Below are 23,224 nucleotides of genomic sequence, written 5' to 3' on the forward strand. Positions count from 1 at the left end.
AATGGGATACCCTGAAGAAGAAAAAAGTGTGAGGAGAGAATTCAAAGGCAGAGGAAGGAGAAAGGCGAAGGCAAAGCAAAAAGGCGAGTTGAAAGAAATAACAGGGATGGGGAGGGGCAGTGGGCATTAGCAAGGCAGGGACAGGAGCCAGTTAGACTGGGGGCGGGGGTGGGTGGCGAATGAGTGGCTAGTCCAGTGACATGACAAGCAGTCACCAGGCGGAGGAGGGGAGGAGAAGGAGGGGCTTGGCGAAGGGCAAAGACGGGCAAGACATAAAAAGGAGATGACCCCGGCTGGCTGATGCCACCAGTGACCCCTGACTGTCAGGGAATTCCCTAAAGGCGAATAACGTCAGGGTAGGGGAGCCGGGGCCCGGGAGGGAGGCGCACAGACTGACCTGGGAGACCCTCGGCAGCGCGCGGCGCCCCGCCACCATGTGCGAGCTGTACAGCAAGCAGGACACTTTGGCGCTAAGGAGGAAGCACATCGGGTAAGGACTCCCCGACGAGCCGCAAAAAGAGAGAAATAAGCGCAGGGAAGCGGGCACTGGAGAGAGCGTGCGACAAGGCGCACAGAAGCTCCGCAGAGGTAGCCGCCCGCGGGGTGCCCGCCACCGCGCCCGGCGCTCCTGCGCGCCTGCGCCCGCGCACCTGCCGCGCCTCCGACAGGGGCCGCCGCGGCGGAGGACGAGGCGCGCGCCACGAGCCGGGCTGCGGAAGCCTGCGCCCGGGAGAGCTGGGCTCCAGCAAAGCGCGCCGAGGCCGCCTCCCCGCGCGCTCAAGCGCCCGGGAGAGTTGACCAATAAGGGTTAATAGCCCTAGAGGGAGAATACTATTCCCAACGCTCCAGCCAGAAAAACTTTTGGGAACTATGGATTCAGATATTGTGGTATGGCTATGAAAACAAACTCGTCCTGACAAGTTTTGTTTCAAGTGAACTTTTCCATCTTGCATGCTTGGTTAGGGGTAAAAGGTTAATCCAGTAGAAAAACTTCGAAACCACCTCCGGTTAGGAAAGCGAGCACTTTATTTGCAGATGCAGCTCACCCACCTTGGGCTCCTCAGCTATGCCCTCCCGTCGTTTCCAAATTGCAACGTTCTCCTTTGTCTGCTTTTGTTTGCCGGTGTTATAAACATCTTGGTAATATAATGGTACAGGACAGGATGTAAAGTCAGACCTGGGTTCTGGTCCTAGTTCTGTGTCATTATCTGCATGACCTCTGTTAAATTACCTTAAGTTCCTCTTGTATGAAAGTAGTGAGAATAATCTCCTTCACAGATAAGGACACATGAGACTAATAAATGTATTGGTGTGTTTTGATCTGGTTTTAAGGATACATGTAAATATAAATGATTGTGGCCACTAGACAACCCTTAACCGCTGTGAAATCAATTGGATATAAATTAATGTGTAATTAACTTGAGAGCTGCAAGGAGAGAGACTGGGTTACACAAGAAAGAAAGAACGATTAATCTTCTTGGGAGAAATGCTGGGCAGATTCTCAGACTGGCTCTTGACCTCAACCCGGAGGTTCTGGATGGTTTGGGAGACCTTGTATGCTAGCTGGATCCCTGTCAACCCGGCGATGGGATCAAAATGATCAAATTGCTCCCGCCTGCTACCCCGTCACCAGACCTTTTTCTAATCATGTCTACTTTCTTTTAGTTTTCAAGCCTATAGATGAAAACGTAATCATTTCTGACACAAGCAGAACAAATTCTGTGAAAGGGGACTGGATGAAGGGGGAATTTGAGCTGAAGGCTCATGGACATGGTGGCAAGTCGGCTCAAAATGCAAGATGAAGTCTACAGGTTTAAAACCATATTCATAAGAGAGGTGTTCTATGGATTTTAACTCGTTGGTATTAACTAACTGCTCAGTTTGAACTAAGTAGAAATTCTCCTAAAATATTATTTTCATTTTAGCTGCTTACTACCAGCATCAATGTATAACACAATCTGTTGGGCAATTTTAAAATTTAAGATTACCTATTGTCACAAAAATCAAAATGCTTTCTAAACACTGGCATATCAATTTAATATATAAGTATAGAATTATTCCCCAAACTACCTCCTATGTATGTGGTGTTTTTTGTGCGTACAAAATCACCAAAATGAAAATATATGTTCAGTTTTAGTTCTTAAATGTCTATATAGAGCCAAGACCAGAAACCATTGTGATGTTTCCATGCTGCTAAATTTTACACTCCTGGTGTTCATCCAAATAACAAAAACCATGGGAGATTTTTTTTATGCTAAGAAAAGTGGATTAGGGTTTAGAAAAATAATTAAATTTCATTTTTTAAGAAGACAAAATCCATTTGATATACAGCAGGTACCATTCAAAATACATGAAAATGATCTCCTAAAAAATCTCCATCATAGTATTTAACTTGAAGGTACTCATATTTCACTTTTAGAGTATTCATTTTTTTATACATTAGATTACAGAGAGAAAGAGAAAGTCCTGGCTGCTAGCTCAGGCTATGGCATAAGATAGCCTAGTTTCAAAATCTGTTTTTTTCAATTACTAACTATGTAACATTGAGCAAGTTATTTTTCTGTGCTTTAGTTTTCTCACATATAAATAGCAGAATGATAATAACCCCTATTTGGATTGAAAGGATTAAAGAAGATATTATTTGTAAAATATATATTACAGATTCTGATACATACTAGGCCTCAAAAAAAAAAAAAGGTTTGGCTCTTTTTCTGGTATAACAAAATTTCCCAAAGGAAAGTTAATTATTTGTATGGTTAGAGCTATCATGGAAGTTGATTCGTGTGCCTCTGAAGAAAGTTGTTAAGTCGTGGCAAATTTAATAAAACAAACATAAAAAATTGGAGTAGTGTCATGAGGGGGGATTGAGGAAAAGGTTTCAGGCTGATATGCAATGAAAAAAAAAAGTGCATGTCACCCAAGTTGTGTTTTCCCTTTCCTTTAGGTAATTGTAGTTTTCCACTGATAGTGACCTTCATTCATTAAGAAGGAAAAGTACTGAGCAATCCTCTCAGACCAAAATGCTTCCTTTCATTATTTCTAGGCCCTCATGCAAAGTTTTCTTTGCTGCGGATCCCATCAAAATAGTGCGAGCCCAGAGGCAGTACATGTTTGATGAGAAAGGTGTACAATATTTGGACTGCATCAACAACGTTGCGCATGGTAAATGTCCTCTCTGTTGTATTTTGAAGAACAAAGTTATGGGATACCACAGACTTGGGACTGTTAATATTTGTCCCAGGAATTGCACTGACTGCAATTCCTTTGTTGAGCAGGCCAGGAGTACCAGCATGGAAAAGTTGCTGCAAGATGTAGAAAAGAAAGAAACTCAACTTACCTGCCTTCCTCCTTCCCTCCCTCCCTCTCTTCCTTCCACTTCCTTCCTTCCTCCCTTCTGAATTCCTCTCATTTCCCAGGCACTTAGAATTGTAAATTATTTCTTGGATTTTGTCTCCTAAATTTTAGTGGGACACTGTCACCCTGAAGTGGTCAAAGCAGCCATGAAACAGATGGAACTGCTAAACACAAATTCCCGGTTTCTCCACGACAGCATTGTTGAGTATGCCAAGCGCCTTTCAGCAACCCTGCCAGAGAGACTCTCTGTTTGCTATTTTACAAATTCCGGGTATGTTTTGGGGTTTCCTCCTCATCCCGCTCCCACCATTCTCTTTGTCAATTCTCTCACATATAACTTTCTTTTTTTTTAAGTTAGGCCAGTAGAAAGAATTGATTTGGGAAATGGGGGAAAGAACAGAGCTTGGTGAGAAATGGGAAAGAAAGCCCGAAATACACACCAAGATTTGGTGCAGGCTTCTCTAGTCAGAGAGTGAGCTCTGCCTCGCATGATTATCTTTTAAACTGTTAATTATTGCTCCCCCTTCCTAAAGATAAGGAAATAGGCCCCGCTATGACTTTGGTTTTGATTCATGGTGGAGCACAGATGTCTATACAGCTTTCCTAAGATCTTTGAGATTTACGAAGTGACCATGCATCAGAGACCTGACCATCCTGGTTTCTCTGCTTCACAAAGTGAGCCTCGTATAGACAGGACACTAGACAGTATGTTCCAAGACTTTTGAGCACGGCGTGACGATTAACCCGTGCATGCTGCACAGCTTTTTGTTACCAGTTTCCTTGGTGAAAGATGGGGAAAGCATAACCTTAGCTATCCCTGAAGGACAGGCACTTGGGTAGTAACCATGACAAAAGTACACAAGCTGGTGTTCATGTGAGAAACCAATTAGTCAGTTGACACCATCTCTTTGGGCAGTAGAGTAAGTAGTAACTAAAGATTTGATGGGCCACATAGTTCTTTCAAAGCATGAATAAAGAATTTTAGCAAAGAAAGAACTCTACTAAACAAGCTATAATTTTTGTTACATTTTTTATTTGTTTGTTTTCTTAGATCATTAAACATATTTCCCCCAGCACAAACACAAGGAAGGAGGAATTCAAATGAGTAGATATGTTCTAACTTTTTAATTCTGTAAATTCAAATTATTCATCCATTCTATGGAATATTATGCAGACATTAAAAAGTCTTTGAAAATTAAAAATACATACTTAATAGCATGAAGAAGCTTGCAAAACAATATTTTACTGGGGGAATTGGTATATACAGCACAAGCTTATATTTTTAAAAGATTTTTATATATTAAAATCAACTATTTAGAAATTCTGGACATGTTGGATTATATGATTGAGTGACTCACTCTTCTCTTTTTCAATGAGATGTTCTAAAGCCAAATTTATAACCAGAACATCATTCTCTTTTTCCCTTGTAAAATTTTGTTAGGATCTAACTTCTTATAAAGTAGTATTCTCTTCAATAAATGAAATAGCGTAAGATTCAACTTTAATTTCTAAAGAATCCTATACTATCAAAGAGGGATAGCACTAAACATCATGTCCCCATAAACAGGAGGTGACAGACTAGGATTGGACAAAGAATATAGTCATGAAATCAGGCAAGCTTTATTCCTGAGTCCAGGCTCTGCCTCTTTTTAGCTGTGAGACCTTAATCTGGTTACTTAATCTCTCTGAGACTGCTCATCCATTAAAAGGAGACGGTAGGGGAGCCAGTATAGCTCAGTGGTTGAGCACAGGCTTCCTGTGTACGAGGTCCCAGGTTCAATCCCTGGCCCCGGGAACCTCCAGAAATAAATGAATAAAATTTCAAAAGGTGATGGTAATATTTGCCTTGCAGAGTTGTTACAGAGAACAAATACAACTAAAACATTCGGCATGGTGTCTGGTGTGTAGTAAATGGTCCAGAAATGTATATTTCCTTTCTCCCTGCTGGGTAGTATATTTAGACACTGTAAATCAGATTTTAAAAATTATGATCTTCTCTTCATAGATAAGGAAACTAGTGTCAAACATGGATTGGTAAAACATAGTTAGGTAGCCAGGCTACTGGACCTCAGACTCCTATTCCTTCTGGTGAGATCAGTCTTCTCGTTGTCCTCAAAGTCAGTCATCTACTGATTCAGGAGAACTGGGCTACTGTTGGAAATGGGCAACATAGCCTTCATTTTTATTGGCTTTCTTCTGTATTCTCATTCTTTATTGAAAACTTATGGGGAATTTGCATTAAAAGGGTGGGGAAGTTTGAAGAAGGAGAAGACTTCAATTTATACTCTATAGATTTCTGAATATTTTGAATCTTACAACCTTTGTAATTAAAATTTTGAAATTTTAAAAGAAAATCGCTTATATTACATTGTGCCCTCTCTCGTATGTCATCTTATTAGCTCTGAAGCCAATGATTTAGCCTTACGCCTGGCTCGGCAGTACAGAGGCCACCAAGATGTGATCACCCTTGACCAGTAAGTCTTAGAAACAAGATTCCTAAGGAAAAAGCTCCTTCAGAGACAAAATTGCATTAATCCTATCCGAACCAATACTATAAACAGATGTGGAGGAGTGTGGATATATGGCACATATTTATTATTTATTAAGATAGCCAAGCCAGCTTAAGCCCAGAGAACAGTTAATTCCTGCTAAGTACTGCAAATGGGAAATGTTCCATTGGGTGCCATTGTTGGGGCCTTATAGGCTTTGAATGAATCAGGCTTTTTTTCCACTCATTAAATATTTATCGAGCTACTACTACTATGTGTAAGTAATCAACTAACCTTTTTCTAAATAAAAATAAAATTCATTTCTTAAAAATCCAAACCTTCCATTCACTCTTGTAACTATCCACTGCAATTAATTTAGAAGCCAATTTAGAGCAAATTTTTAAAGGAAATAAGCAGCCAAGTAAAATCTAGTGTTTTCTCATTCATTCTTGACTATTAAAAGTCACTACTTAATCTTACCTCTGAAACATGAAGTGATTAAATTTTATTTATTTTATTCACTCTCTGAAGGTTGGCCTGGGACTTGAATAGCATTCGTTTTTCTTTTCCTTTTATTTTTCTCCACACTCCTTCCCCCCATCACCTCACTAACCTCAGATGCAGAGGGTTGAGTTAAACTTGTGCCTCATTTCCTGGCCTTCTTTAAGCTCCTCTTACTATATGCTTTGGTTGACGTATAATTTTTCTATTGTTACCCCAATAAATTACCACAAATTAGTTATGTGAAAAACACACAAACACACATTTATTATTTTACAGTTCTCTATGTCACAAGTTCTATGTGGGTCTCACTGGGTTAAAATCCAGGTGTCAGCGGGGTTGCATTCCTACTGGAGCTCCAGGGAAGTATCCATTCCCTTGCCTTTTCCAGCTTCTAGAGGTCTCCTACATTCCTTGGCTTGTGACCCCTTCCATTTTCAAATCAGCAACCTCATCACTCTCACTTCTGCTTCCATCATCACTTCACCTTCTCTGACTCTGACCCCTTGCCCCTCACCTCTTTCTTTGACTAAGAAGGATCCTTGTGATTACTTTGGACCCACCTAGATCATCCAGAATAATCTCTCCATATCAACTCCTCAATTTAATCACATATGCAAAGTGCCTTTTGTCATATAAAGGGATTAAGATATGGACACCATTATTCTGCCTGCCATAATTGGTTTGTTTTCTATCTCTCTTTTTTAAAGCAGTTTTATTGAGATATATTTCCATACCATACAATCCATCCAAAGTATACATTCAATAGCTCTCAGTATAGTCACAGAGTTGTTCATTCATCACCGCAATTAATTTTATAACATTTTCATTGCTCCAAACAAACAAACAAACAAAAAACCTTATCCCTTATGCCCCCCTATTTTTGACCCTTAGCATTGGTATGGTACCTTCGGTATAACCGATAAAAGAATATTAAAATATTACTGTTAACTATAGTCCATAGTTTGCCTTAGGTGTACTTTTTCCCTCATACTACCCAATTATTGACACCTTGCGATAGTGATGTACATTTGTTCTAGTTCACGGAAGAACATTGTTAGATTTGTACTACTAGCCACATTCATCATCCACAACGTTCACGATGTTAGACAGTCTCATGTTCTCTTTTATTCCCATTCTCTATAATCCTTGTCCCCTCCTAAATTATAGCCAACTACTCTAATGCTTCATCCATATCTTTTATTTCTGTATTCATACAAAATGTGTACTACTTTTTGTGCTTCAATTTTAATTGTATAGATATTCCTACAGATCTATTTGTGTTGCTGACTTAGCACTGTCTCAAGAACTCTATGTTGCTAGGTGTATATCTATTTTATTCTTCTAACTCAACACTGTCCAATAAAAATAAAAAGCAAGCCCCAGAGCTTTTATAAGTTTTCTATAGCCACATTTGTAAAAAGCAAAAATGAAGCAGATAAAATTAGTTTTAATAATTTTAACATTTTATTTAACCCAATATATACAAAATATTGTCATTTTAGCATGTAATTAATATAAAAGATATTTTACATTTTTGTGTATGCTAGGTCTTCAAAAACCAATGTATATTTCACACTTATAGCTCATCTCAATTCAGACTAGCTGCACTTCTGGTGCTCTGTAGTCACACATGGCAAGTGGCTACCATATTGCACAGTGTAGGTCTACAGTATACTTCAGTTATGTCTGGTCTTTGGGATGACAAAAATTGTTAATACTTCAGATTTACCTGATCCTAATTAATGGAGTGAGTATCATAAAAATAACATCTATTTCAGTTAACCACTGAAATATAGGCAAAATATTGATCCTTTCAACATGTAATTAATATAAAATACATTGTGGGGTTTTGCATTACAACACATCTCTTTTTGTATAGGTCTTTGAAATCTGGCATGGACTTTACAGTGACAACTCATCTCAATTCAGAATAGCCGCGTTTCAAGTGCTCAGTTGCTGTACGCGGCGGCTGCCGCAGTGGGCATCACAGTTGTAACTAAGGCATAACGTTCCGCAGTGATGGACACCGCGATTGTCCTCTACTCCCAGCAACCATAAGCAGCTCTGCATTGAGCATCCTTTACATTCTTATACATGTCCCCTTTCAGACCTTTCTGAGAATTTCTTGAGGGATAAATATCCAGAAACAGAATTGCTAGGGCATAGGGTATGCTATAAGCCTAATTAATTTCACTAAAAACTGCCAGATGGGTCTCCACAATGGTTGCAACAATCTACACAGTACATAACAGTTCCTGTTTTCCCATTTCCTCACCAGCATTTGGCATTATTCAGACTTCTAATTTTTACAAATCTAAGTTATAAAAGGATGCCACACTGTTGTTTTTAATTTGCATATTTTCTAATTATGAGTTTGAGCATCTCTTCATATGTTTATTATATTTCTCTTCTGGGAATTATATGTTCACATTATTTGCCCATTTTTCTGTTGTAAACGCTGTCTTTTCTTGTTGGCTTCTAAATCAGAAGATCTCAACCTTGACTGTGATTGAGAATCACCTGGGGGAAAATTTTTTTAATGACAATGCCCAGTCCCCACTCCAGATCAATTAAAGAAAATCTGGGAAGGTGGGTCCCAGGAAAGAGTATATACTTTTAGTTCTTCAAGTGAGCCTAAATGTAGCCCGAGTTGAGAACTACCATTTTAGGCATTAATCCCTTTTAGCTTGAGACGTTTTGAATATCTTTTCCCAATTGGTCTGTCTTTTAATTTTATGCATGGCATCCTTCAACAGATATCTTTAATGTCTATAAAATCAAATAGATAAAGTTTTATCTGGTTTGTTACCATTTATGTATGGGTGTATCTCTGAGCTCTCCTTCTGTTACAGTGGTCTTTGTTCTTATTTAATACCATATTAATTTTTCAAAACATTTATTTTATTTATTTAGTTCTCCCCCTCCCCTTGTTGTTTGCACTGTCTGCTCTCTGTGTATGTTTGTTGCATGCTCTGTGTCTGCCCGTTGTTTTCTTTTTTTTTTTCTTTTTAGGAGGCACTGGGAAACGAACCCAGGACTACCCATGTGGGAGGGAGGCACCCAATCCTTGAGCCACCTCTGCTCCCTGCTTGTTGTGTCTCTCATTGTATCTCCTCATTGCATCATCTTGTTGCATTAGTTTGCTGTCTTGCTTGTCTTCTTTAGGAGGCACCGGGAACTGAACCCTGGACCTCACATGTGGTAGGTGGTTGCCCAAGTGCTTGAGCCACATCTGCTTCCCTCCATCCTAATTTTATTACTCTGACATTGTAAGATGCCTATTATCTGGTAGGGCAAATCTCTCCTGTTTGCTTTATCAATTCTAATAGACCTTTTATAATTTCCTTTCCAGGTCTCTCAATTTTATCTATGGACAAGAAACAGAAAAAGGAAAATCAAAGCCTCCAGTATTTTAAGGAGAGAAAGGAATTCCACAGCCACCTGATAACCTCTTATTCATAGTTATTCTTAAGGGTTTTTTTAGGAGGTACCGGAGGTTGAACCCAGATCTCTTACATGGGAAGCAGGTGCTCAACCATTGAGCTACATCCACTCCCCAATGTGAATTGGTTTTTTTGTTTGTTTTTAGGAGGTACTGGGGATCAAACCTAGGACCTCATACATGTGAAGTAGGCACTCAACCACTTGAGCTAAATCCCCCACAGTTCTTCTTGAAGTGAGCTCCATTTCCTTCCCAATTAGCATTTGCCCAATGTTTGCAATTGGGCTTCCTTTGGAAATCATCCCAAAGAGAAACACATGCCCATTCTATAAAATTGTTTTTGAAATTTACTGGACTATAGCTAACAAGTTTAAATGATACATGCGCATGAAGTTTTTCATGAAGATATAGAAAGTAATTTTTCATGTTTAGGTAATCTAATTTAGCAGATCTAACATAGTCCAAGGAAATTACTTCTTTCTACTAAAAAGAACTAGTCTCCAAAGCCACATACTTGGCTTTGCATGTGTTTTATTGTTTGTGTAAGGGGAACTAGACAAATTAAATGGTCAGTCTTGCCATGAAAAAATTAAACCCAATATAGTTAAATCTGGAACCAATGTTGAGGTTTTTTCCTGGAAGATATTCAATACTATATATATTTTTAACTTTTTATTTTGAAATAATTTCAGACTTACAGTTACAAAAATAATACAACACCCACACAAAGAACTCCAACAACACACCACCTATCCAGATACCCAGATACATCAACTTTTAGTATTTTGCTACATTTGCCATGTTATGCTATCTATTCATCTATCTACCCATATATCTGCCTGTCTGTCCATCTATCTACCTATTTTATAAATACTTGGGAATAGGTCGTATGCTCCTGAACATGTAATACTTCCATATACATTTTCTAAAAACAAGGATATTCAATACTACTTTTAGTAGTATGCAATACTACTTTTAAAATACTAGAAAAGCATCCTTTGAGCAATTTTGCTTACTGTTCTTTTTCTTTTCAGTGCTTACCATGGTCACTTGTCATCTTTAATTGAGATCAGTCCTTATAAATTTCGAAAGGGCGAAGATGTCAAGAAGGAATTTGTACATGTGGTAAGTATCCTGGGAATCCTAGAATCAGAATGTTAGACTCAAAGAATACCTACCGATGATCAAGTCTCCAACCCTTCCATCAAAATGAACCATGAAAAAGAAACTAAGATCTAGAACAGTTGTGCTGACCAGCTAAAGTTAAAGAGCTAGCTAATAACAGGATCTGGTGTAAAATCCATTCGTGAGTATTACATTAGGCAAATTAGGATAGTGGTATAGTATGTTAGATAGAACTATCTCTTTTTCATGTGTGCTCTTTGATCTTCAATTAATTTTTCTATCACTGATTTCAACTTGAATTTCAGAGTTAAATGTATATGACTGCCTTAAAACTAAATTGTTTGATGCTAAATTATTATATAGATTTATTGAGTAAAATAAAGAATCAGTGGAATTAATTTGGTGTGTTTATATTAATTAAGAATAGGAGACTTTCTTAAGAAAATCAGCAAATACCTTCTTTTATACTTTTAAAATCTAGAAACAGTGCTAAGGCACACTTTAGTTTTACGAATGAATACAATTTAAGATTTGATAAGTGTTCGTTTATTTTCAATATGAAATAGTTAGGATGTTTCCATTAACTTACATTTTCAAATAGTGTAATTACACTTGTTGATTTGAGTTTGCTATTCATGGGAATGCGGACGAAGTCTGGACCTGGGAGCAAATCCAAGCTCCTTTTCACAGTACTAAAACTTCAGTTCTTCACAGAATTTAGAAATCTTAAGGGAAAAGAACAAAAAAGCAAATCTAGAGGCACTGAAATCCACATGTTTACTTTCTAATATGCCCTTGTTGGGAGATACATTTTTTAAAAAATTTAGTTGTCAAAAGGACAAATAACAAGAAACTAGATTGTTTGATGTTTTCAGGCACCAACTCCAGATACTTACAGAGGAAAATATAGAGAGGACCATGCAGACCCAGCCACTGCTTACGCAGATGAGGTGAAGAAAATTATTGAAGAAGCTCATAAAAGCGGAAGGAAGGTTTGTATTTACAGCTTTGGAAATAGTTTAACATCTTTTGTCAAATGGATCGAAATCATGGTAAACTGGAGAGATGCAAAAGGACTGATCTAAATTTCCTTCTGTTCTTCTTTGGTTACATTTTTTTCTAGTGTATATTTTAAAAACTGCATTATGATAGCCATGCCTCTAAGACTATCTACTTTTATTTGTTCCACAAATACAATCACTATGTCCATTTCCTCTGGAATATAGGATCTGGTCCATAGGAGCTGGATAAAAGGGAATGAAGAAAAGTCAGAGCCTAGAGATAGACTAGTCCAACTGAGAATAGCATCAGGGGTTAATATAGAGTGAAGGGAAAGGAAGAGTCAGGGTGGCCTGGGCCCCAGGGCTGGGTCAGACTCCTGGACCCACAGAGGAGCCTTGGGACCTACCTTGAAATGGATCGACCTTCCCAAAACCACAGGGCCTAGGGAGGGCCTGCGTCTAGTTAGGACAAGAACAGAAAATATTCTTCTATCTGGACCTGGACTTCTAAAACAGAACCATGATCTTCCAGACCAGGAAAAAGCAGTTTCCATTTTCTCAACCTAAGCTTAATGTAAAGGACTCATCCCATTTTGGCGTTAATTATGTGGAGAGGTAATAGGACGGATCCATTGCCTTCAAATGGCTCGCGGCATAGACGTGGCAATGAAAACAATCTTAGCTGAGATAAAGAAGCCTTTGCTTTTCCATTTAGTGCACATGCTTTGTCTAAATGACTGGGTAATCATTTACTGTTTTTTAATATAGGAGAGTCCCATATGGAAATCACTTAAACTTCCCACCCCCACCACGGCTCCCTCACCTGTTTGCTCATTGTTTCTCACTCTTAGTCTGCTGGTGTTCGTTTTTCTCCGTTCTTCCACCCCATCTCCCCCTCCCCCCAAGGCTCCCGCACCTATTTGCTCGGTGTGGTGTTTGCTCATTGTTTGCTCGTCAGTTTTTTCTTTAGGAGGCCCTGGGAACCAAACCCAGGACCACCCATGTGGGAGGTGGGTGCTTAACTGCTGAAGCCACATCCACTCCTTGTTTTCTTTCTGTTTTTGTTTTTTGGCTTGTTGTCTGCTCATTGTTTTTGCTCTATGTTTGATCATTGCTTGTCTTCCTTAGGAGGCACCAGGAACTGAACCTGGGGCTACCCATGTGGGAGGCAGGCACCCACTTCTTGAGCCACATCTGCTTCTCCATTTGCATTTCCTAACTGTTTCTTCTTTTTCCTCTCAAACCATTTTCAGTACTTCCTATGTAATATTTCTATGCAGAGAAGAAAAAAAATGATCTAAAGCTCTGTTGTGGGGCGCTTCATACTCTCTTCCTCTTCTAATGTAGCCTGTACTTCTTTATACAGACAGTAAGCACTGTTTCCAGTGGAAATTTTACATTTACAAGATCATATGGACTTTCTGCTGCTAAAAGAATGTTTGCATAATGTTTTTTTTTCTTTTTTGAGAACTTTATCCTTTAATAGTTATTGAATTGATGCTGTCTCTTAAGGGCCAATGCAAACATTAGCAGTTCTTAAAACAATGGGTAAATATAAGATGGATACTTCAGAATATTAGATGTACTTGTGAATTTGTGTAATTTTAGACCAGAGATTTCTTTAGCCCAACAGCCTCATTTTACAGATACTAACTAAAAAGTGAAGGACTTAACCCAAGGTAATACAGTTTCTAAGGCGCATTCAGGACTAGAACCTTGATTTTCTTAACCTTGTATCTCATCTTCTTTCTACACTTTCCCTTTTTACTTCAGCATTATCTATTTTCTGCTTTTCCTTTCTTAGCCTCTAGAATCATTCTTCTGTAGTTCCTCTTGTGAATTGCTTAATTCTGTTGAATTAAGCCTGGTTCAGGGCAAGAACTAGAAATATATTATATATAGTATATACAATATAGCAACCATTGTGTGTGATCACAAGCCACCCTCCCATTTCCTTAGGGCAAATTCCAGCCCCAAACAGTCCTGTTTTACCGGACTGTAGAAGCAGGCACCAGGATGATACCTTTGGAATCTGGGTAATTTGTTAGAGGTCCATATCAAAGACTGATCAAAACATTAATCTCATTCATTTTATCCTAATGAAACCACTGCATTTAAATGAATTATGGAGAAATGGAAGGCAGCCTCTCATCTCCTACCTTTCTCATGGTGGTTATCTTGAATACCCTAGAGTTTCAAAAACGAAGGCTTCGGACCAGTTGCTTTTCAAGTAACTGACATCTTTTCTTTCCTTCTCTTTTTTAATCAAATGGCCTATTTGCCACAGGTCTATCTCCAACCATTTTTTAAATTACTGGCTTTATAAGAAACCCTCTTTTTTAGGGGGTAGAAGGAGGACCTAATGAACTTTGACCCCATCTTCTCTTGTGTAGATTGCTGCCTTTATTGCTGAGTCCATGCAGAGTTGTGGCGGACAAATAATTCCTCCAGCAGGCTACTTCCAGAAAGTGGCAGAGTATGTACTTGACTTGGGCGTCTCTGGTAAAACTCAGGGCACTATGGCAATTTTTTGATGGAAACTGCTGATATTTGGCAGGTACAGTTTTGTAGGGCTGTACTCTGGTTGTTAGATTATTGAAATACTCGCAGACCAGCTGCCACTCCAGTGCTGCTGGACACTGCCCCATCTTCCCAAGATCCAGCCAACGAAGCACTCGCACCTGGTCTTGCAGGAGGGCCTCCCACCCCCAGCTCCGGCCCGAGGTTGGCATCTTCTCTAATTGGCTAGTGCCCAGGCCTTACCAATTAGTCAATATTTGAAGATTAACCTTGTTAAAAACTAATTCTTCTTCAAATCTTTCTCTTCCCACTTACAATGCTGTAATATAGCTTACTTTGAGCAGCATAAGCCCCAGCAGTATAGAATATATGTGATGTAGAAACTATGTGATTATATTGGAAAGTAAATGACATCTACCTGAGTTGAACACTGACATTTTTTATTAAAAAAAAAATGTTTTAAACAAAGATTACAGGCTACAGGTTAACAAAAAAATGTTCTTTATGTCTTCAATAACCTGTGTCTTTCTGGGTGGCTTTGGGAACTTTCAGTGACCTGAGGCATTAGACTGACCCTTTGCTTTTCAGATATATACACAGAGCAGGGGCTCTGTTTATAGCTGATGAAGTGCAGGTAGGCTTTGGCCGAATTGGGAAACATTTCTGGAGCTTCCAAATGCATGGCGAAGACTTTGTTCCAGACATTGTCACAATGGGAAAACCAATGGGCAATGGCCACCCAATGGCATGTGTGGTAACAACCAAAGAAATTGCAGAAGCTTTCAGCAGCTCTGGGATGGAGTATTTTAATACGGTAAATTTTGCTTTCTGACTTTGTGACTAAGAGAAAAAAAATAATGAATGTTCTTATACTTCTTGACGATGTGATAAAAAGTAAAGTTTAGAATTGCTAGCTAACCACCCCAAGACCTAGCCAAACTATGATCTAACCAGATTTTATTCTATTTGGTTTAATTCTCCTTGCATATTTTCTTATGTATCTTTTTCCTTCCTAAAATGTTATTACTAATTGATAGATGGCTTTTCTGCTAAACTCTGAAAGTTATGATATTTGCATTAACAGATGATATAACCTTCCAGTGTGTTTCGTATTATATTTAAATACCCAAAACACTCCTAAAATATTTAGGTGGCTCGTTCGGTACTATAAATGTTATATGGCTGTCATATGAGGTATTCAGTTTTTATCTTTGGAAAATTTTACTTCCTTGGTTTTGCCCCTAATAGTTATAGTCTTTAAGCTTGAAGTAATTACTATAGATTTGTGAAATATGCACAACTGGACTTGTTACAGCTAAAAGTAAGATTCAAATCTAAGGATATAAATTGCCTGAAGGAAATGTCATTGCTTAGCTGTTTTCACTAAACCCTTCAAGGGCAGAAACCTGTGTTCCCCTCACTGAACCACACTCCCAAATCTTTAGTTTCCAATGCAATGTCTGTTTTTTGTTTGACTGAACTAGTAAATTCCCTGAGAGTCCTTCATACCGATAATGCAGCATGGAGAATATAATTTGAAATGGACTTTTACCCAATCCTGAATGAACAATTATGCTATATTCTAAATCCAAGAAACTATTATCACAAGAGAAAATTTAATTGACATTAAATCCTCACTTGCTTATGTTTGAGCCAAATTTCTCATGGATGAGGCAATGCCACTAATTCAACGGCTACATTTTCTCATCAGTCTTTTTTTCACAGTATGGAGGAAACCCAGTATCATGTGCTGTTGGTATGGCTGTGCTGGATGTGATTGAAAATGAAGACCTTCGAGGAAATGCCACACGAGTAGGGAAGTATCTTATTGAGTTACTGAACAAACAGAAGGCTAAACACACTTTGATAGGAGATATCAGGTATGTTTATCATCAAGTCATCATGCAATTATTAGTCTTTCCAGAATAAAAATAATTATTTTATCTCATAAACCCAAAATAAATTATATAAAACTAAATCTAGAAAACACTGAAAAACTAGGAAGCAAAAATCATTCTTAATCCATACCCAGATATCATCACTGTTAACATTTGGACGTATATCCTTCCTGACCTTTGTATTTTAAAACAAAAAAATAAAACTGGTGTAATTTTGACAAAAGTTAAATAATTCTATATAAGCTATTAAAAATAAGTTAAAATGCTATCCTGGAAAACTGGACATTTTTCATAGATGTATATAAACATTTATTACCATTATTGACCTGAAAAACTAAATAGCATGGAAAAACTTGTTTTAAAACCTTTCTCTTTTATAATTAAGTGGGAAGGGGAAGCTGGATGACAAAGAACTAGATTCTTTCAAAACCTAGAAAGAGCTGTGAATGCTGGATTCGTATCTTGGATTAGTCAGAATCAATACTAATTACCCTTAAAGATCATCACATTCAACTTCAAATTAAACTGAAGTTTGGGGACAGCATTAATCTTTTGTGACAATGAAGTACTTGATAGAGTGTGTGTCACGTTTTCTTTCTTCACTCTCCTCAGGGGTACTGGCCTTTTTATTGGAATTGACTTAGTGAAGGACCAGCAGGAAAGGACTCCTGCCACAGCAGAAGCTCAACACATCATCTACAAGTAAATCCACCCCCCACCCCCCCGCCCACTGGGGGCCTTGGCTCTGTGAGGCCCACCCACTTGAAAATCTTGTTTTACTTCCTCCCACATCTCCGAGAAAGGGAAGTTTAAGACACTTGCCTTTCATGAACGTGGACGCTTTGCATGTGGAACACTAATGTGCACCATGGTCAAGTCACTGTTCTAGAATAATCTGAGTTAACATTTGTATGCACTCACTAGTATATCTTGCATTCTTTAGGATGAAAGAAAAGCGGGTGCTTCTCAGTGCTGATGGACCCCACAGAAATGTGCTTAAAATAAAACCACCTATGTGCTTCACTGAAGAAGACGCGACGTCTATGGTGGATCAACTTGATGGGATTCTAACAGGTCGGTCCTCAGATCTTTAGGATATGTCCTTCCCTGCCCCAACTCTCAACCTGGCCTGGTCATACAATCTCTGTGCATCTTGTTATTCAGGACAAAAGCAACGGAGGAGGAACAACTTGCATTTAGAACGAGAAGAAACAATAGCTGAAAAATAACAACTACATGGACTCAGTTAAATCAGTTTTCAGTTTGCACTTATGCCACTCCAAATCTAAACTTTCACTAAACTATTACACTGTTGGTTTTTCAAATTGCCATTTATTTTCACTTTCCAATATCCAGGATATATAAAACTTCATGTCTGCATTATAACATGAATCACAAATGCTGCAGTGGCTAACATTCCAGGTGAAATTTTTTAAATAAAAATTACAGGCTACAGGTAAACAAATTTTTGCTGTATGCTAAATCATTTGACCTTGTGATTATTTCACTTATAAAATTTAATTTTTGATGACTTTTGTCATCCAAAATTAGCCTCTCTTAGGAATGTATCTTTTGTTTACACATATTACACAATTAGGTTAATTAATTTTTCTAGTTTTTCCATCAATACCTCAATGTTATATGAAACAGATAAATGGAAATGTAATTTTAACAATTATAATCAATTCCTAAATATCTATGCAAATGAAGCAAAAGACAAGTTGGGAAAATGATAATCAAAGAAAAGAATTTTTTACAATTAATCTTCCCTCACACTTCTCCAGGCCTCACCCCAAACTGAAGAACAGTGAATTAGCAAATAAGAGTTTTGAATTCTGATCCAAATTTCACCACTGATTTCATCTTACCATGGAAGTGGAAAATCACTTAACCTTACTGTTATTTAATTTCCCCACCAAAAAAAGTAGAAATAACAGTAATACTTACTTTTGTTATGAGCATAAAATAAAATAATTAGCACTGTCAAACCATGTTGAGAAACATAAAGCACTGTTGAATGTTAGATCATTTTTTTTTTGCTATAGTTACCACTCTGAGATTCAACTTTACTGTTCCCTTATCAGCCTTTTGAGGTTAGGATAAGGTTGAGAAGTCATGAATCAACATAGCAGACAAAATGGATAATTCATGTTGGAACCTGAGAGTTCAGGCTAAGTTACCTGTAATATGGTCCCTGTCTTCAGACTCAGAGAATGCTCACACCCAAACCCGGCAAGCTTTGCTCACAGTTCTGTGCCTACTGCAGTCCCAAGGAGAGTCAGGTGGAAGAGCGCCAACAGGTTGAGGCAAATCTGTCACCATTACTTAAAAATCAGTATAGGGGAGCGGATGTGGCTCAAGTGATTGAGCGCCTGCTTCCCACGTGGGAGGTCCTGGGTTCGGTTCCTGGTGCCTCCTATAAACAGCAACAACAAAAACAAACAGCAAGCAAACAAACGAAAAAACTTCTCAAGGGAGCTGATGTGGTTCAGTGGTTGAGCATCATCTTCCCACATATGAGGTCCCGGGTTCAATTCCTGGCCCCAGTACCTAAAAAAAGAAAAATCAGTACAGAATTTGAGCATTATTCATGTTGACTCAAAGCAGTGTCTTTGAATAAAGTAGGCAAGGCCTAGGGAATACTCTATAGGCAGGCTCAGTGCCACTTGTAAAGGATAATGTTGAAATGCTACAATCAAATTTTAATAGTTGACACTTTCATTAACACATTACACTTCATCTAGGATATTCCTGTAGGTACCAAAAAGGTGTTTTGTTTTTAAAATGTTTATATTATTCTGTCTTTTTCATTCTATCTTTCTGAATTTAGTTTTAGAAGCAGCCACTGGAGCCCAAACTGAAAGTGTGATCTTTGAAAATACTCCATGCAGAACAAAGGTAAGATTCTGCTACTTTATTTTTAGAGGAAATGGTTAAAACTTTGGGAATTTCAAAAGAAAGAATGCAATCTTTAAAAAATGTACAATGAGGGAAACAGACTTTGGCCCAGTGGTTAGGGCGTCCGTCTACCATATGGGAGGTCCGCGGTTCAAACCCCAGGCCTCCTTGACCCGTGTGGAGCTGGCCCATGCGCAGTGCTGATGCGCACAAGGAGTGCCCTGCTACACAGGGCTGTCCCCCGCGTAGGGGAGCCCCACGCGCAAGGAGTGCACCCATAAGGAGAGCCGCCCAGCGCGAAGGAGGGAGCAGCCTGCCGAGGAATGGCGCCGCCCACACTTCCGTGCCGCTGACGACAACAGAAGCGGACAAAGAAACAAGACGCAGCAAAAAGACACAGAAAACAGACAACCGGGGGAGGGGAGAGGAATTAAATAAAATAAAAATAAATCTAAAAAAAAAAGAATAGGAAGAAGCTTTAAAAAAAAAAAAATGTACAATGACCTTTAGAACAAAACCAGCTTCTAGGAGAGTTGGCTTATTGTTGCAATTTTTAATGTCCAATTACAATATTTGAAAGGCAATTGTCACACCATTTGAAAGGAATAAAATAAAAGAACCATTCTTACAAGACCATTCCCTTACCAAAAAGAACTCAGGCCTGCAGAGCGTGTCTTGAAAATACAGGCATGATAACATGTCTTCTAAACTCCTTCTGTTCGCCTCCAACTCCCATACACCATTCTTTAAAGCCAGCAGAAGCATTAGCAATGTGGCTCCAAAATGCCAGCCTCAGTCCTGAAGTGAACTAAAGTGTAAGCTTCAAATGGCAAACTGGGCCTGAGAACCATCCGGCACCGAGTGGCCTAGTTTCTGTATTTGATGTGCTTCCAGCAGAGGGCCTTTCCATTTTCTCCCTGCGCTGGCCAGGGTGTGGGAAAGAGCTCCCGGAGTCTGAAGAAACAGGGAGGCGAAAACTAGAGCGGCTCTGTTGCATAAGTTGTTTATGACTTGATGTAGAAAGGCACACTCGGGGCCGAGGGTCTGCCTGCACATCCAGTGCCATCAGCAAAGTTCTTTTCAAGATTAAAAACGTGACTTGCTAACAGGGCTCTTTCTCTTTCTTTGCTAAGGACACAAACCCATTATAGAAATCAATTATTATCTGATGTTCAAAAGTAACCTGTTGAGTCTAAGATAGAATCACTGCAATAAAAACTGACCAAGCATTGAAAAGGAGCTTGCCAAAAAGGGAGTTTGCCCCAGGAAACCTCACTTTGGAGTTAGCAAAGTCAACACACATTTTTATGAAATTTTGGCTTAGAGACCCAGATTTTATGGTGACATCACATTTCAAATGCCTATTGAAGTTACTAAAAAGGTTAGGAAGGAATAGCCAATGTTGGGTTGGTTGGTTGGTTTTTCTCTGTGGTTTTTTTTGTTTGTTGGTCTGTTAAATCAGCCTCATGGAGGCTCAGTGGGTTTGGAGATGGATTATCCACTGGAATTTTGTGTCCTGTCTTGCAGGTGCCTAAGGAAGCACACTCAGAATTGCTCAGCGACAGCTCCACTGACTCCAAAGAAAATTCTAATAGAAAAAGAAATGGTTTGTGCACTGATAAACATTCACTGCTCAGTAAGAGGCTCAAGACATGAAAAATAAACAAGATGAACGTCCAGAGTTATGGAGAATGAGTGGATATGTCTCTTCCGTTAATGGTTCTGTTGTACTCAGTAGAGGTGGAACTTTCATTCTGTTTAGATTGTAAATAAAAAGGTCAATGAGTAATAAGGATCCATTAAATGATAATCAAACTATGTCAAAATTATTAGTTCAGCATCTAACCTGTTAATTCCTTACTTGAGATTGCTGAGCATTATTTCTTTTATTCTACAAAATTTAAACTTGCAGTCCAAACAGTAAGTTGGCAGTGTTACTTCTCATGTTTTAATGTTTGAAATTAGAGAGCAAAGTACAGTGGAATCTTTAATTTTGGAGACAGTTCATGAAAATATGAATTCTATAATGATTTAATATATAAGTGTGTATATAGATTTATACACAATAAAAGATGATATCAACCAAAACATTTTTTATTAGAGAAGTACCCTTCTTTTGCAGAGAACATTACAGCTGGGGACGCTAAAATCAAAACCATTTGAAAAAAATTACATATGGCAAATATTAAAAAGTGAATGAGCATCAAATGCAATGAATGTACCACACTAATGAAAGAAGTTGTTGATGTGGGAGGAGAGGGGGCTGTGGGGAGTGGGGTATATGGGAATCTCTTATATTTTTTAATGTAACATTTTGTGTGATCTATGTACCTTTTAAAAAAGATAATAAAAAAATGCTAAAATTTTAAAAATTAAAAAAAAATGAATGAGAAAGCAGAAGTGGCTCAAGCGGTTGAGCATCCACCTCCTGCATAGGAGGTCCTGGGTTCAGTTGCTGGTGCCTACTAAAAAAAACAAAAACAAACAAGCAGAACAAATGAAAATTCCAACTCAGGGAAGCCCTTGTTGCTAAGTGGTTGAGCACTGGCTTCCCACATGCAAGGTCCCAGTTTCAATCCTCCACCCCCAGTGCCTAAAAAAAAAAATGTGAATGAGTAACTCATACCTCTGGTGATGAATTAGGTTAACCATGATCCCATGGGGACTAAGAGAGGATCAAGCGGTTTACACAGGAATGCTCACACAAAGTAGTGTACTGGGACAGCACAGTAGACAAGATACTGCCCTCAGGCAAGAGACCATGTTGCCTTGGACAAGTCACCTACCTGTGAGGTAAGAGATTGATTTTTAACCAGGCATCCTTCTCCTCATCAAGTTTATGACCACTTCCACACATCCCCTTACATCTACAGGCACATGTTTCTAGCCAGAAATTGGCAAATGGAAGTGAGGAAACCCAAAACATCAAGGGTCTCTTCATTACATGCTGGTACCATGAGACATTTATGCAGAGACTATTACACTGAACTGGGAAAAATTTGATTTTCAGCGTTCAGTTTTCCCATTATCTCTCTGTTGCCCTCCTAATAATTATTAAACCTTGTGTTTTGTTTCTTTTAGTCCATAAAGAAGATATAATTTTGCTGTGGCTGACTCATAAGATAACTGAGAGGACTGTTGGGAGAGGTAGTAATTTAAAAACTTCTTCACTGAGTTTGTCATAAATTAAAATGCTATAAAAATGCAAGGCCTCCTTGTTAAATATTTTTTAACTTCTAAAATTATAACTGTGGCTTTGTAGATCCTGGCTAGAGAATGTCTGAGGTAGGTTCCTGGGAGCTAGAGAATAAGACAGAGAGGGAATAGAAGTTTCTGTGGCTTTCTATTGGGGAACAAGATAATTACAAAGAATCAGACACTGCCGAGACCAGCATTCCTGTGAGTATTTCTTGTTATTATGCTCAGAAAGTGCTTGTCTCCTCCTCGTATTGGAGCCTGGTGTCCATGATCAGAAGAGAAGGGAGGAAGGAGAAAATAATCTATGGGAAACGGATGTGGCTCAAGCAGTTGGGCTCCCATTTACCATATAGGAGGTCCAGAGCGCAATGCCCAGGGCCTCCTGGTGAGGGCAAGCTGGCCCACACAGTGAGCTGGCCCACGCGGAGTGCTGGCCCACATGGGAATATCGCCCCACACGGGAGTGACGCTCTGCGCAGGAATGCTGCACTGCGACGGAGTGCAGGCCAACGCATAGAGCTGGAGCAGCAAGATGACGCAACAAGAGACACAGAAAAGACAAAATAAGAAGACAGGGTAGAAGAGGGAGCTGAGGTGGTGCAAGAGAGTGAATCACCTCTCTTCCACTCCTGAAGGTCCCAGGATCTGTTCCCAGTGCCGCCTAATGAGAATACCAGCAGACACAGAAGAACACACTGTGAATGGACACCGAGAGCAGACAACGGGGAGGAGGGGAGAAATAAATAAGTAAATCTTTAAAAATAATAATAATAATCTATACCTGTGGCATGAGTT

The 23,224-nt window shown here is 38.9% G+C and overlaps 1 protein-coding gene across 2 annotated transcripts; it reads left to right on the forward strand.

The window, feature by feature from the left end:
* The first annotated feature begins 209 nt into the window (after positions 1–209).
* ETNPPL (ethanolamine-phosphate phospho-lyase) lies at positions 210–22,434 on the forward strand. 2 transcript variants are annotated; one of them, XM_058294321.2, is made up of 15 exons: positions 210–490; positions 3,044–3,162; positions 3,466–3,625; positions 5,754–5,828; positions 10,824–10,914; positions 11,790–11,906; positions 14,309–14,391; positions 15,024–15,249; positions 16,161–16,315; positions 16,946–17,035; positions 17,277–17,407; positions 19,164–19,231; positions 20,759–20,837; positions 21,875–22,024; positions 22,313–22,434. In XM_058294321.2, exons 1-14 carry the CDS (start codon positions 435–437, stop codon positions 21,877–21,879), a joined length of 1,455 nt encoding a protein of 484 aa, XP_058150304.1. In that variant the 5' UTR covers positions 210–434; the 3' UTR covers positions 21,880–22,024; positions 22,313–22,434. The 2 variants fall into 2 exon arrangements, with proteins under 2 accessions (XP_058150304.1, XP_004476240.2); XM_004476183.4 differs by lacking the exons at positions 21,875–22,024; positions 22,313–22,434 and having other exon boundaries at positions 20,759–21,319.
* Positions 22,435–23,224: the final 790 nt, after the last annotated feature.

Source organism: Dasypus novemcinctus, chromosome 1, assembly GCF_030445035.2.
Source record: "Dasypus novemcinctus isolate mDasNov1 chromosome 1, mDasNov1.1.hap2, whole genome shotgun sequence".
Lineage (NCBI taxonomy): Eukaryota > Metazoa > Chordata > Mammalia > Cingulata > Dasypodidae > Dasypus > Dasypus novemcinctus.